The sequence below is a fragment of the Schistocerca americana genome, chromosome 1 (genome assembly GCF_021461395.2).
Source record: "Schistocerca americana isolate TAMUIC-IGC-003095 chromosome 1, iqSchAmer2.1, whole genome shotgun sequence".
Classification (NCBI taxonomy): domain Eukaryota; kingdom Metazoa; phylum Arthropoda; class Insecta; order Orthoptera; family Acrididae; genus Schistocerca; species Schistocerca americana.
The window spans coordinates 229,327,523-229,342,107 of NC_060119.1; the positions used below are offsets into that span (position 1 = coordinate 229,327,523).

The 14,585-nt window shown below is 43.4% G+C and overlaps 1 protein-coding gene across 1 annotated transcript in view; it reads right to left on the minus strand.

Moving 5' to 3' along the window:
* The window catches only part of LOC124621781 (SKI family transcriptional corepressor 1-like), a 112,104-nt gene extending 97,805 nt beyond the window's left edge, over nucleotides 1-14,299 (minus strand). Inside the window, exon 1 of the mRNA XM_047147253.1 lies at nucleotides 14,154-14,299. Coding sequence (XP_047003209.1) covers nucleotides 14,154-14,299 — 146 coding nt within the window. The remainder of the gene's footprint in view (nucleotides 1-14,153) is intronic.
* Between the last annotated feature and the right edge of the window lie 286 nt (nucleotides 14,300-14,585).

The following is a 14,585-nucleotide window of genomic DNA, read 5'->3' on the forward strand; positions in this document are numbered from 1 at the left end:
AACAAGTCTCATGGAATAACAGCAAGCCCTGTATTTCCCTATCTCAATTTCTCTTTCACAGAATTTTTCAGGTGACTAATAAACTTGACAAAGGACGAGTCGCTCTCTCACTATTCTCCATATTCAAGGATAAAATTTAATGCTGATTTTTTTCACCCAAGACATCGTGTTTGTGAGACGATAGGAAATTATCAGCATGAGGAGGCACTGATGGAAGTGTGTACATTGTTAATGGATGCAGGATCTTTACGGTGGATCTCTTTGGAATAGTATTTTTCTGGAGCTGAGAACAAACAGGCAGTGTGGTCATTTAACAGTAGATCTTGCAGTGTACATTTGCGGGTTGGAAGCTACGTGCAGCTATTAGGGAAAGGAACATCTCGAACCTCTTACTGGGGAGAGAATGCTGGGCTCAGGAATTTCTCCCACAGTGTGCAGACAATGCATCTGGTCAAAGAGGCAGAAAAACGGCATACCTGCTCCTAAGTGTTAGGAGCCTCTTGCCACAGCAGAGGTGGGGGCACAAGCAAAATGTAGGTCACCCAGCCAACATAAACGCCCTCTGTCAACAGGGATGGCAGCTATAAAAATTCGAGAGTTTCCATGTTTACCGTGGACCGGACGCTATCGCGGGAGCTGTGAGGTGGTGGTGTCCTTTGGCCTACAGCGTTTTTGGGAAGCCTTGGTCCGTCATAACAATTTTAGAAGGAATGCAAGATTCATGGCGGCCCTGAAATAATCTATGTTGGGGCACAAAGCACTTTTCTTAGTTTAGCCAGGACCCTGGTTGCACACGCGGTAACACTCAGGCCGTCCAGACAATGTGTAACACCCCACCCGTCACTTATCTGGTTTTTAGCGTATGTTCACCCCAGGTAATTGACTTACAGATCAACAGAGAGAGTAAAACTGCTGTAATGTCAGATAACGCAAAAAGAGTTATAAGGCCCTGTGACTCCTGATCGAACTGCGGTGGCAGTGTTGACATTAATTGATTCAGAATTGATCCCTTTTAATTAAAAAGGGGTGCACATTGATGTTATATTCAGCTACTGAAAACTGGATGCAAATGTTGAATATAAAATTAATTAAGAAAGTGACTTGGGATTTCAACTACTTGATTGAAAACAGATGTGGTCGATTAGCACTCACGACCTTCAATCGTCACATTATATGCAAATCACCGAATTCAACATGTAGGGGCGGCGTCATTGTGCAGACATCGGCCGACCCCGTGGTGCTGCAAGGTTGTGTTCATCTATTCACTCCTAGCTATTTTGCGCAGTACATAGCTGAACGAAAACTTTGTATCTCCAAGCTCAATCGTTCCGTTTGCTAAGTCCTAAACTGCAGAGATGCTCACTGTCTCTCAAGCAAGCTGAGTAAAAAACGCCACGTCCGCACTCTAGGCAATCTGGGAACGGAAGACTTCTATGGAGATTTCTGACAGTCCGCTCTTCACCTCAGTTTCCCCTCCAGCAAAATCACTTATGCCAATTGCAGCGAAAGTCGCGTTAATTATGTGTTTCTTCCCAGCGCCGACCAATGACTGCTCTGAGAAGTGAACAAATTCCCACAAAATTTCCCTTCCTCTCAACTTCTGCTATTTAGCTCCTCCCAGGTCACCCATCAAGGTTAGCATCTGCACAAAACACCAATTTTTCTGGAATTCTGACTCCCAGGAGTGTACTTCAAATTCCTTGGTTCTACATTCCCATTGGAGGCCAGCGTATTTCATTCTGTTGTTCTCCACCTGGTTTACTTTAGACTGTGTGGACCGTGAATTCAGCGTGAAGTTGCTACAGTCATGAACACGCATATTTTGGCCTCTGTTGACCGCTCCACCGTAGCTTTGCGCGGCTTTCTGGCATGTTTCACTGAAAATGGGACGAGGGACATTTATCAACAGGCATACAAGTTCTCTGTCTGCTTCCCGGTACACCAGCGTGGGGTCAACCAAGCCCCCTCACTGTCACTCATTTAAGGCAGCTGGAGGCCGTGCCCCGTTACTGCTTTCTCAGAGTTTGAGCCATCCTAAGCTGGCCTATTGTGCCTTATGTGTACACTGAAAAGAAAAGTTGGGAGCAAAATGTCTCCTCCTCTCTGCTCTGGAATTTGTGAGTCAGGGATTGGCTGCTTCTCCTGAAAAGAGATGACTATTGTTAACTTTGATTAGGATTTGCCAATGAATGGAACAGATTAGTTAAACGGGAGAAATGCAGTTCGTGGAGTCTTGTGATTGGCACGAAACACTTGGAGGGGCAGTTGTGGCAGTGTTTTTGTGGAGTTTACTGAGGTTCGATGGGAAGCGAGGCGAGGAGAAACTGAATCTCCCGATTAAAGCTCCAGGCAGGAACTGGTCTTCCGATTTACACTCTGGTCTGGAGAGGATTCCGGTCTTGACTTTTGCTAGGAATGGGGCTTCCGATTCAGACTTCACGTTGCAGTGGGTCTTTTGATTCAGACTCATGGCTGGAATGGGTCTTCCGAATCAGACTTCAGTCTGGAGAGGATTCCAGTCGTAACTTTTGTTATGAGGGGGTGGCAGTAAGCCACTTATCCTGGGAGTGACTTCGCACTAGCACAAGTCTTTACTGGGGAGCCTGTGGTGAGGACTTATCTGTACTGATAGTTTGGACCTTAGTCATCTCGAACAACTCGCTGTGCCAAGGGCCGGCTGAAATTTGATCTCCTTGCGCGCACTAGCGTATAAGTGATTCAAATTGGTCCATGATATGACTGGTGGAATCTGTCGAGATTTCAGGCCTCCGTTAGAGAGTAATTGCAATCTGTGCTACTTCGTATATTTCATGCCCACGATAGGGAATTACAGACGCTGCACAACTTTGCTCTGCAGACGCTTGAACCACGACAGTCACCTGAGACAGCGCCGCACGTCGACAAAAGGGGCATTTTACTGCTTCTCCGGTTTGTTTGGGCAAACAAGATCACAATCCCAGCACTTGTTCTCAGCGGCAGCAACGTAGTATAACTTCTGTGTACAATAAATCCATCAAGGTCTATGCAGTGTTAGGTAATTTCAGGTTGCATATCCGTATTTTAAGCCAGAGTAAATTGTTCAGTCACACAAACCTTAGTTTTTGCCAACTACCCGCCAAACAGGGTTGTTAACTGTTCGTTGTATATTTGTGCTGCCATCAGATCAAATTATATTTTTGTCATCACGCTTAAGATGTGTTTTTTCCAAACTTTTTATCAATAAACTTCTGACATAACATTTATAAATGAGCTATCCCGTGTTGGTATATTAATCCCCCATCAACCTTTGACAAAAATAATGACAAGACCATCATTTCATTAATACTGTTTCAGCATTCGAGTTTATTTAGAGTCTGATAACTGTGATATCCTCTAAAGCAGGCTGTCAGCAACACACACAGTTAAAGGGCAAAATCAGTTTAGCGGGCGCATAGAGCAGGTAGTCAAGTGGAAAGATTACTAGTTAAAGTGATTGCTGCGAGGGCGGTAGCTAAGAGTCGGGTGTCGCCTTACAAAACATACCGCGAGTCCAGTGTAGTCTTACAAACTGATCTTGCGCAAGAAGAGAACTCTTCCTCAATAAATCCCCTCTACTTCTCTCCCACTCTTTGCTAATCCGTAATTTCATACCAGTCTCTTACACTAACGCTTCTTATCGACGTGAGCAACATCTGGCGATATTTCAAGAACTTTTGGGATTGTTTTGCACTTGAAAATGATCATGAATTAAGTTAAGTACCACCAGGACAACAGCAAAGGACAACTACAGTTTTAGCAGCTTTCATGGCAACAGTTCTGATACTCGGCACATCAACTCTCAGAGCTTCTTTCGTATTAGCTCTTTGGTTTTGTTCGACACTGGTTTTCTTTCGATGTTGAATAATAAAGTGACGGAATGATAATGTTTTCTCTTCATACTCTTGTGGCATTTTCTGAGATATTTTGGTTTTGGTTTGCGTGCCAACTCCATGACGCTTCATGAACTTGTAGCACCAACGAACTCCACCCTTAAAATCCGTTAAGTACTATTGCAGCGCTAGCTTACGAGCGTGTATTTCAATCATTTATGCACGATTTCCAATGTAATTTTGACGGTGTCCTTGAATCCATTTCAATACTTCATCTTCTAGTTTTGCCCATTTGTATTCAGCTCTCTATTTGCATATTTAATCTTCCTCATCTTTTCCGTACTTCTTAACTAGGCAGTCAATCGCGAATGTTTTTTTTTTCTTTTGGCAGAGGACCGAAATTCCATTCAGGTGCTCTGTTTCCATATTCTACTGCATATGTTATTACTTTCAATTTACAGTCCGCATCGTAAGAATACCTTTTTTCCATTACGAAACTAGCGATAGCAAAAATATTGTACTGTTACCGATAACACAAATTACTTTCACTTCAAGTTCACTGGCACCGCAGACTGCAATGACGTATCATGCTACACTGTGTTTTGGGTTTGTGATGGAGGGGCGGGAGGGAGGCATGTTGGCAAGCTTGTGAATCCCCGCGACTCATGTTCGTCGCGTTGTTGCGCCCCTGCTGCCAGTTGAATCCACTGTTGTCAGATAGAGATAGGTATCCTGTGGCATCAAAAATGTGGGCATTTTTATGAGTGGCGGGAATTTTATATCAAACACTGGATATTTTTATGTTAATTTCGGTATAAAACGCCCATGAATTTTTTAGGTAATTTTCCGAAGAAAAAAGTGCGTCTTATAGTTCCGTTAAATGCGGTATTTCTTTTCGGATTTACAATTCATGTGGAAGACTAGCTGCTTTTCGTCTCCTGGAAATACATGGTAACCACCTTAGTGTACCTCTAACCTGGTAGAGAGATCGATCATCACTGTCCGTGTCTCGTCTGTTTGCTATGTTGTGGCGGAAACGAGTCCTCTGGTCTTTTCCGCTTTACGTGGGTGGTTCTCTATGTGATACCACTCGGCAGGCACTGTGCTTCTAGTTGCGAAGTCTTGCGGTCTTGCTGCTTTAAAGTGGTTGTGAATATGTAAGTTATTCAGCCTAACTGAAGCGTTTTATCTTCATTTTTAGGATGTGGTCATTTAAAAGCATAATCCTTCATTAATGCTAGGAAATGTTCAGGACTTCAATTTAATCCGTATTCTCGGTTTACTGTGTTCCTTCGAAAAGGTATGGTATGGGATATTCTGCACTGCGTAATGATTAGGCCATGATAGAACCATCTTTTCCTTGTGCGAATGTGAGAATAAATGTGCCTTCGGGTGAGCGTGTTTCTTCCAATTCTTATTTACAGGTATATACCTACTAATGTGTGCCTAGAAACACCTATTTCCACATCTGTTTAGTTACACCTATTACCACGTCTTCCTCGTTCAATGTGCCCTCAGCTCTAGTTTCTGTAATTCAGTGCGTGATTCTAGTTAGATTGAATGATAACCGTCTAGCATGTTATTTGAGCACCTGTATTTTCGTATTTTTGAGAGATTTTAGTGACCCCCCTTGTTTGTGGGGACCACGTATTGCACGAGCCTCTGCGACCTTAAGCTACCTTGGTCTCGTTAGTTCTATTTATGGTTGTTCGTAATTTAATCTGACCTTTGCAGTGGAATAGTTTTATTCAGTAGTCTCGTAATTTTTATGTCACTCGCAAAGGTGGCGTTCGATGAGTGATTTGTTCACCTCATGTTTATTCCCTGTCTCACGTCTGTATTGCGGGCGCGAATTCTCGTATCTTATATCAGTAAAACTCTTCCATTCTGTATAAATCTTTTTGTCGTAAGAGCGTGCTTATGGTGATGGTTCATTTTTCTCTGACCTTTATCATATTCTGTAAATAAAGTCTGAGTGCATAAAACAGTAGACCTTTACGATCATTCCGTCTCCTTGCACCTCCCATACGATCAGTTACGAAGTAAGAAGTGGTGTTATTTTTAAGTAATCTGGTGCGTTGTTTCATGGTCACCAGCCAGGCAATCAGTTAGGATGTTCCACCATATTTTTCGTATGGAAATCGAAGAATAAATATTCTCATTGGAACAAACACCGTATGCCCCGTCGTATTCCTTCTTACTTACCACGTTGCAAAATATTGTGGGCTTAATGGGTGTCTTTTCTCAGAATATTTCAGTGTTGCTTTTACCACCTGCACACAGGGGACAGTAATAGCAATGAAACACAATCTGAGAGGGAGCCCTCACCCCTGGAGCGCATAGCCCACGTTTTATTAATTTACTATACATTCCATTGTGTGATTACGTGATCTGATTTTGCGTAACTTGGTTAATTTAATTTGAACCCGTTTATGTCTGATTTCCCAGTTCGGCCTGATCTCCAATGTGCAAAATAATGGCTTGGCTGGTGGCGCCTTTGTACGTAGACCTGAACTAAGTGGCTCCAACACCGAAAACGCATGTGCACATACATCAGTAGCACTACCAGCGTGGTATTACACGGAGAATCTATGTTACCTAACTACCAAAATCACCCGTATCACTTGCAGGCTGCTATCTAACGGCTTCCAGGGGAAACAAGAATTCATTTTTCAGTACTTCATATGACCATTGCCCAAGTTGAAAAATGTGAACTGCTTTCACAAATGGTTCAAAGGGCTCTGAGCACTATGGGACTAAACATCTGAGGTCATCAGCCCCTAGAACATAGAACTACTTAAACCTACCTAACCCAAAGATATCACACACATCCACGCCCGAGACAGGATTCGAACCTGCGACCGTAGCAGTCGCGCCGTTCCGGACTGAAGCGCCTAGAACTGCTCGGACACAGCGGCCGTCTAGCATTTCAGACCGCATGTCCATGAAACACATTTAATTCCTCTAAGTATGAGGAATCTTTCCTGGAAGTATACTCATACGTTTTTGTTACACACGGTGATTAATATATTAATTGATTTTTACTGGTGGCTGTTAAAGAGGGAGGATTATGAACATCGATTACAGATGGTCAGTGCAGAGATTAATAAATGGCTAATGACATCCTACACTTGACTACATCTAAGATGTAGCGGTAGTCAGTGAATTTCTGGTAGGAGTAAACGAACCTGAGTGCGAGCAGCTAACAACAGAGTCCATTAAGAGAATCTCGCCAGACGAAATATCAGCCACCATTCTAAAGCAGAACGCAAGTCACTTTGGAGCGTTGAAAATGGTGGAGGACCAGGAATACAACCAGGTAGGCATGTGACTCTCCACCTCTGAGCTAAGTGGGGCAGTTCAGTGATTGGAATATGCCAATTGGTCGTATCGAATCATTGCAGTAAGATAGGTCTCTCTGGGGACGCAACACAATGGTAGAGAGGAGTTACCTCGTTCGAACGTACCCTTGACTATACGTTGAACGAAAACGCTAGACAGGTCAGGATATCAGTGGGGACAACCCGACATGTCTGGAAGGAACAGTGTACCTCTCCGAAAAAGTTCCTAACCGACAGACACCACAGAAGTGTAGCAGGCCTTGACAATGACACTATGTTTCAAACTGACAGATACAGCTGCTGTCAGTGAACACAGAACGATTTCAACTAGTTTCCATGCTATTTGGCTCGTTTTCAAATGGCTCGGGGAATGGAAGCCAGTGACGGTCGAGTGACGCTTTTATTCTGCATTGCGTGGGGACTTTAGTTCAGGACTCTGGTGGTTCTGTCATGTTTTTGGGGGTGTTTCTGCTACAGTAACTTGGGTCACCTCTCGCAGGCAATCGTGAACATGGAGCAGGTTTCAAATGTAAAGGACAGCAATCAGCTGCTGAATCGTTAATTTATTGTAGATCTATATGTCAACTATAATATAGTCATCATTTGTACTAAAATACCAAAAGAGAAAGACCGAAGGCCATGTAAAAAAATGTATATCAGGTAGCTATACGAATCCATGTGAATGGGAACATAGTGATAACATACCATTACCACGAGAGTCATACAGGCAAAACCATGTCAGAGAATAAACATGTGGCGATTGGCGTTAGCATTTACACGTCAGAAATAAAACTGAAGCACTTGCTTACAATCAATGCAGACAGCGGCAATATGCGTCACCGAGGGCTTTTAGTACCCTCTATTGGAGTATACTTTCAAGAAGTTACACGAGTAGCTCAATTTTATTGCGAACGGTAAACATTAAATTAATATTAAAATACATATATCTGGAATATGCAAATTACATAGTGATTATATGTAAATGCATAAAATGTGAAGAACCGAATTTAAAAGCAATTAAAGTCATAAAAGACAGGAGGCGACACCTATGGGGCTACATAGCGACAAAATCAAGTCAAAGTATGTAATGAGACTAATGGATTAAAAATCCATTTACAGAAGTTTGATACAACACATATTATTAATGTGTGTCAAAATGTAAAAACACAAATTGTGAATAAAACCCGAAAAATCTGCAATAATATAAAATAGTGTCACAAGAGGCATGAGAAGTCCTCTCTCAGATATAATAATCTAAAAACACTTTATGTTGAAAACCTAATGTTTGGATAAATTTCGATTTACAGACTTCCATATTTGTGTCTATTACATATCTATAAAGTTATTGCTACATGTATATCAAATTACTGTTTCATAATATAAGCAATTTACAAACATGCAGTTGGGTTCCTTTTCGAAAATACGAAGCTGACCCTGCCAGGGCTGAGTGTAGCTCAACACAAATGTCCCATTTACCAAAATTATCTTTATGAGAGAGAGAGAGAGAGAGAGAGAGAGAGAGAGAGAGAGAGAGAGAGAGCTAAGTGTCTAAATTATTGATAGTGCACTAAGGCTTTGTGCACAGGAAAATTTATGCACTGCTTATCTTACAGCATCATAGTACCACATATGAGATATATGAATTTGGATATTGTATGTATGTACCATGTACTAGGACTTCATATATCATGTGTGAATGCTTATGTTGCTTTAAAATATTCTGTTCCTCAAGTTAATAGTTTCCTAATGGAGATTTTAGTTTTCAACCTGATTAATATATTCCATAAAGAAGTCTGAAATACATTTAGTGATTTTTACATGACAATGAATGTTTCATTTGTATGTGTAACTTAACACATGATGGATGAATTATTAATGAGCTAGTACTATTTTAAAACTATAAGCTCTAAATGAGACCATTTTCCTCAAAACTGTAGCTACTACTTTCATTTCATATCATGTTGTCCAGTTGTGTTGTATGTGTGGAGAGCACACACTATTCGAAAGACACCTATAGAATACAGTTACTACAATGGTTCCTGTATTATGCACATATACGACTGGAATACTCTGGATGCTGAGTGTATTGGGACCTGAAGAAGATGCTACTGAGGTCTTGAAACTACTAGCCTAAATATTCGAAAATAATGGCTGATGATATATACTCTTACAACAGTATTCTGCCCTCCGTCTGTCCAACCCACCCAACATCTCTATCTGTTTATTTTGTCCTACCCCCCTCTCTTTGAACATCTCTCCCCCTCTGACCACACCCATATCCTTGTCTCTCATTCCATCTATGTCGCCCCTCTCCCTTCTCCATCTGTCCATTACTCCTCTACACCTTCACCTATAGCCTCTCTTCCCCTCTACCTATTTCCTTCTCCTCTCACTTTGTCCATTCCCTCCTCCATCCATCTCAAACTGTCCTCAATCATATCCATCAGGATCTTTAGCACCTGAAATAGAGTTGAAAATCAATTTGCCCCTGAAATACAGGCTGCAATGCAAAGCTAGTCAATGAAGCAGACCAATAAAACTCCAACACCACTCGACTGTCATGTGGGGCAGCCTATATGTCAGGGCCCAGAAATCATTTCTTACCCCTCACATGTAGTCTGCGCTGCAAAGAAGGTTGATTTGGCAGGCTGATACTGTTCTCACACAACATGCCAGTTGAGGAGGGCAGCCTATATACTAGGAGTTGGAAGCCACACCTTTTTTGCCCATTTCTCCACTCCTACTGGAGCTGGAAGTTAGAAGCCTCACAGTGCTGATACTTGTGAAGCCAACTGTTCTGTGGCAAATTTGCTTGTAACTGATTGGGGTATTTTGGAGCAGTTCCCAGCTATACACACATAAACTCAGACACACTGCTTAAAATGTTTGCTGAGACTTCCCAGCAGTGATAGGCGTCTATTTATAGCATTCGCTGGCTGAAGTATGATGAGGTTTCAGCGAACTAGCAGGATGTCTTAACCAGATGTGCTGCACACTGGTACCTTCAAGAGTAAACTGGTGAGTGATTTCCAACAAGAAAATCTTAAGAATGAGTGTCTCTAGGTGGAGAAAGATATTTTAGAAGCGAATCAGGAAATTTAATGTTGCTCAGCCAGCTCACGTGGAGCAGATGTCTAGATTATAGCACACAAGTCATACACATGTTGCAGAATCGCTGGGAAGTGTATGAAACATGTTGGCGCCAACAAAGGATGTTCCACATTATGTCCCTAGACTTGTAATACAAGGACTTTGACACGCCCTATATATATAAACCGGACACAATGGGAAGGACCAGGCCCCTATGCTTTTTTCTTTTATCATTCGTTTATTACATCAGAGAAATACACATTTTAAGACAAAATTTAACTACATGAAATATTGCTCCCAGTAAAGGTTAACCTAAGCAGTGACAAAACTTAGTTGTCTTAAGGGTTTCTGCTGGCAACAAATTTGAAGGAGGCAATGTAAGGTTTATATCAACTTAGCTCAAACACGTAGCTAGTGATTGAATCACGACACAGACACTTCAACAATTTCGGTAACATATAAATAGCGTGAATTTGTACTCACAGTAACCAATTAATTTACAGCCTTGCCATTGAATAAGTAGTAGGCCATTTGGAACGGATTAGCAACATCCCGCAACTCGGGGAGTTAATACCAACAGTCTTTAAATGTCTTGCTCCCCATTAAATAAACAAACTTACAGTAATTAAATGAATAACAAATCAAACACACTACGTTCCACTCAAACTCTTCAGTGGAAGCCAAGCCAAAATGAAGATTCCATTAACTGACTAGCACTAAAGTCACACTAAAGCTCATCTCTGTGTTCCCAGACACACATGGGGCAAACTTACACAAGACAAAATTTTGAAGGGAGCACATCAGTAAAACCGGTAGTGGAGCTAACTCGTGTCACTGAAAATTAAGGTACTAGACCAGGGCACAAGGTGGTTGCCTTAGTGCTATACTGCGCTCCAAAATATTAATTCAAATGGCCAATTCAAAATTAAGTACACATAAACCAGCATTAATTAACGAGGAGTGACACCAGGTCGCTCGAAGGGATGACAACACTTAATTGAAAAGACAAATACCAGAAGCGGCAGTAACATCAAACACTTTTTCCGAGTTTTAACCAAGAGACACTTCCCGCTATACAAGTAAACATTTAACCAAGCACAAGGAAAGAACCGCAAAGAGAAAATTCAAATAAAACCCCCAAAAGATTATAAAGGACAGGGAACCTCAACTATTCAAATTTAAAAGAATTAGCACTCCCCAAAGGCAGTGTAAACGCGAAGGCCACACTTAAGAGGCCACCAAAATTGGTTACAAAAGGTCTTACACATTTGCTCCTTTTCTTTAAAGAAACACAAGGCTGCTGGCTTCTGCTGGACATCCGGTATGGCTCGTGTAGGATACACCAGGCAGCAACCCAAGCCAGGAGGTCGCAAGGCACGGCGAGCAAACTCAGGAGAACAGACAGGCAGGCAGCCAACACATATCCTCCATGCTGAACCGGCAGAGTTCGTACAACCAACTCTCCACACACACGTGGTTGCTTCCACCTCGTACCTCGCGACGTCTCAGCAGGTAGCCCGAGAAAACGTCAACTGCCACTCGCCCCGCGAATGCGGACAACGACAAGGCAAGGAAAGATAAGAAACATCGAAGGATCGATATTGGACATCCAAGAGACAGGCGCGCCAGTAACGAGCGCCACGGCTCTCTCTCTCTCTCTCTCTCTCTCTCTCTCTCTCTCTCTCTCTCTCTCTCTCTCTATATATATATATATATATATATATATATATATATATATATATATATATATATAGGGTGTTTCAAAAATGACCGGTATGTTTGAAACGGCAATAAAAACTAAACGAGCAGCGATAGAAATACAGCGTTAGTTGCAATATGCTTGGGACAACAGTACATTTTCAGGCAGACAAACTTTCGAAATTACAGTAGTTACAATTTTCAACAACAGATGGCGCTGCGGTCTGGGAAACTCTATAGTACGATATTTTCCACATATCCACCATGCGTAGCAATAATATGGCGTAGTCTCTGAATGAAATTACCCGAAACCTTTGACAACGTGTCTGGCGGAATGGCTTCACATGCAGATGAGATGTACTGCTTCAGCTGTTCAATTGTTTCTGGATTCTGGCGGTACACCTGGTCTTTCAAGTGTCCCCACAGAAAGAAGTCACAGGGGTTCATGTCTGGCGAATAGGGAGGCCAATCCACGCCGCCTCCTGTATGTTTCGGATAGCCCAAAGCAATCACACGATCATCGAAATATTCATTCAGGAAATTAAAGACGTCGGCCATGCGATGTGGCCGGGCACCATCTTGAATAAACCACGAGGTGTTCGCAGTGTCGTCTAAGGCAGTTTGTACCGCCACAAATTCACGAAGAATGTCCAGATAGCGTGATGCAGTAATCGTTTCGGATCTGAAAAATGGGCCAATGATTCCTTTGGAAGAAATGGCGGCCCAGACCAGTACTTTTTGAGGATGCAGGGACGATGGGACTGCAACATGGGGCTTTTCGGTTCCCCATATACGCCAGTTCTGTTTATTGACAAAGCTGTCCAGGTAAAAATAAGCTTCGTCAGTAAACCAAATGCTGCCCACATGCATATCGCCGTCATCAATCCTGTGCACTATATCGTTAGCGAATGTCTCTCGTGCAGCAATGGTAGCGGCGCTGAGGGGTTGCCGCGTTTGAATTTTGTATGGATAGAGGTGTAAACTCTGGCGCATGAGACGATACGTGGACGTTGGCGTTATTTGGACCGCAGCTGCAACACGGCAAACGGAAACCCGAGGCCGCTGTTGGATCACCTGCTGCACTAGCTGCGCGTTGCCCTCTGTGGTTGCCATACGCGGTCGCCCTACCTTTCCAGCACGTTCATCCGTCACGTTCCTTGTCCGTTGAAATTTTTCAAACAGATCCTTTATTGTATCGCTTTTCGGTCCTTTGGTTACATTAAACCTCCGTTGAAAACTTCGTCTTGTTGCAACAACACTGTGTTCTAGGCGGTGGAATTCCAACACCAGAAAAATCCTCTGTTCTAAGGAATAAACCATGTTGTCTACAGCACACTTGCACGTTGTGAACAGCACACGCTTACAGCAGAAAGACGACGTACAGAATGGCGCACCCACAGACTGCGTTGTCTTCTATATCTTTCACATCACTTGCAGCGCCATCTGTTCTTGAAAATTGTAACTAGTGTAATTTCGAAAGTTTGTCTGCCTGAAAATGTACTGTTGTCCCAAGCATATTGCAACAAACGGTGTAAGTCTATCGCTGCTCGTTTAGTTTTTATTGCCGTTTCAAATATACCGGTCATTTTTCAAACATTCTGTATATATATATATATGTGTGTGTGTGTTTTAGTGGTCTACTGAAAACCAGGAAAATCGCAGTGTGGAAGATCGTAAGGGGCTACAACCTCGCTTATCCCGAGTTACTGGCTCGACCACTGCGGCAGCCACACCAGTCTAAAGTATTTGCCACTCCACTGCTGGAGATAGCGCCGACTTATTGATGGCACTGTATTCGAGTATTTAATTTTTATAGCAGTGTTAGACTTGTACGGGTGAGTGTGTTGGACCCTCAGAAGCGGCACCGTATCTACTTTGCTGCCTGGCGCCTCCACATACGAGCCACGCGTGCTCCAGTGCCAGGGGGGGATTATACACGGCTGGGTGGCGGGCTTAGTAACGAGACACCGGCCGCGGGCGGCGCTGGGCCGGGGCAGAATTTAATAAGACGACAGCGGCGGAGCAGCGGCGGCAACGGCAGCGGCAACGCACCCCTCATTTCCCGTCTCGCCGCTCCGCCGGGGACGCCGCATATTAAAATACGCAGAAATTCTCGATTTAGAGGGAAATTTATACTGAACACCGAGGTGACACCGCAACAAAGACACAATTTGACCCCGTTCCCCCGCCCCCGCCCCCGCCGCGCCCCCCGCGACGTGTTTCTGTGTCTCCAGTTCCTTCGCCGCAGCCTCCGCCTTCGCCGCCTGCTTTCGCCCCCGGGGGCAGAAATTCTGCGCCGGCGGGGAATCGGAACCGCCGCATCGCGATGCAAATCCCCGTCGGCGGGCCCTCTTTTTCTTATTCGCCCGACTCTCTTCTGTATTCCGAGTCGGACGCCCCTGGCAGCACCGTGTCTGGCGCGTCGGCTTTCCTGACAGCCACGGGGAGGAATCCGTCAGCCGGAAGGTGCGCGGGGGCCGGACGGTTGTCACAGCTGACTCGCAGACACATCTAAAAACATACACGCGTGGTGTCCACGAAATATCGTCACATCTTTAGTCCTTAACAACTTAAAGACTACATGTTCCTAAAACTGAGAACATGATTT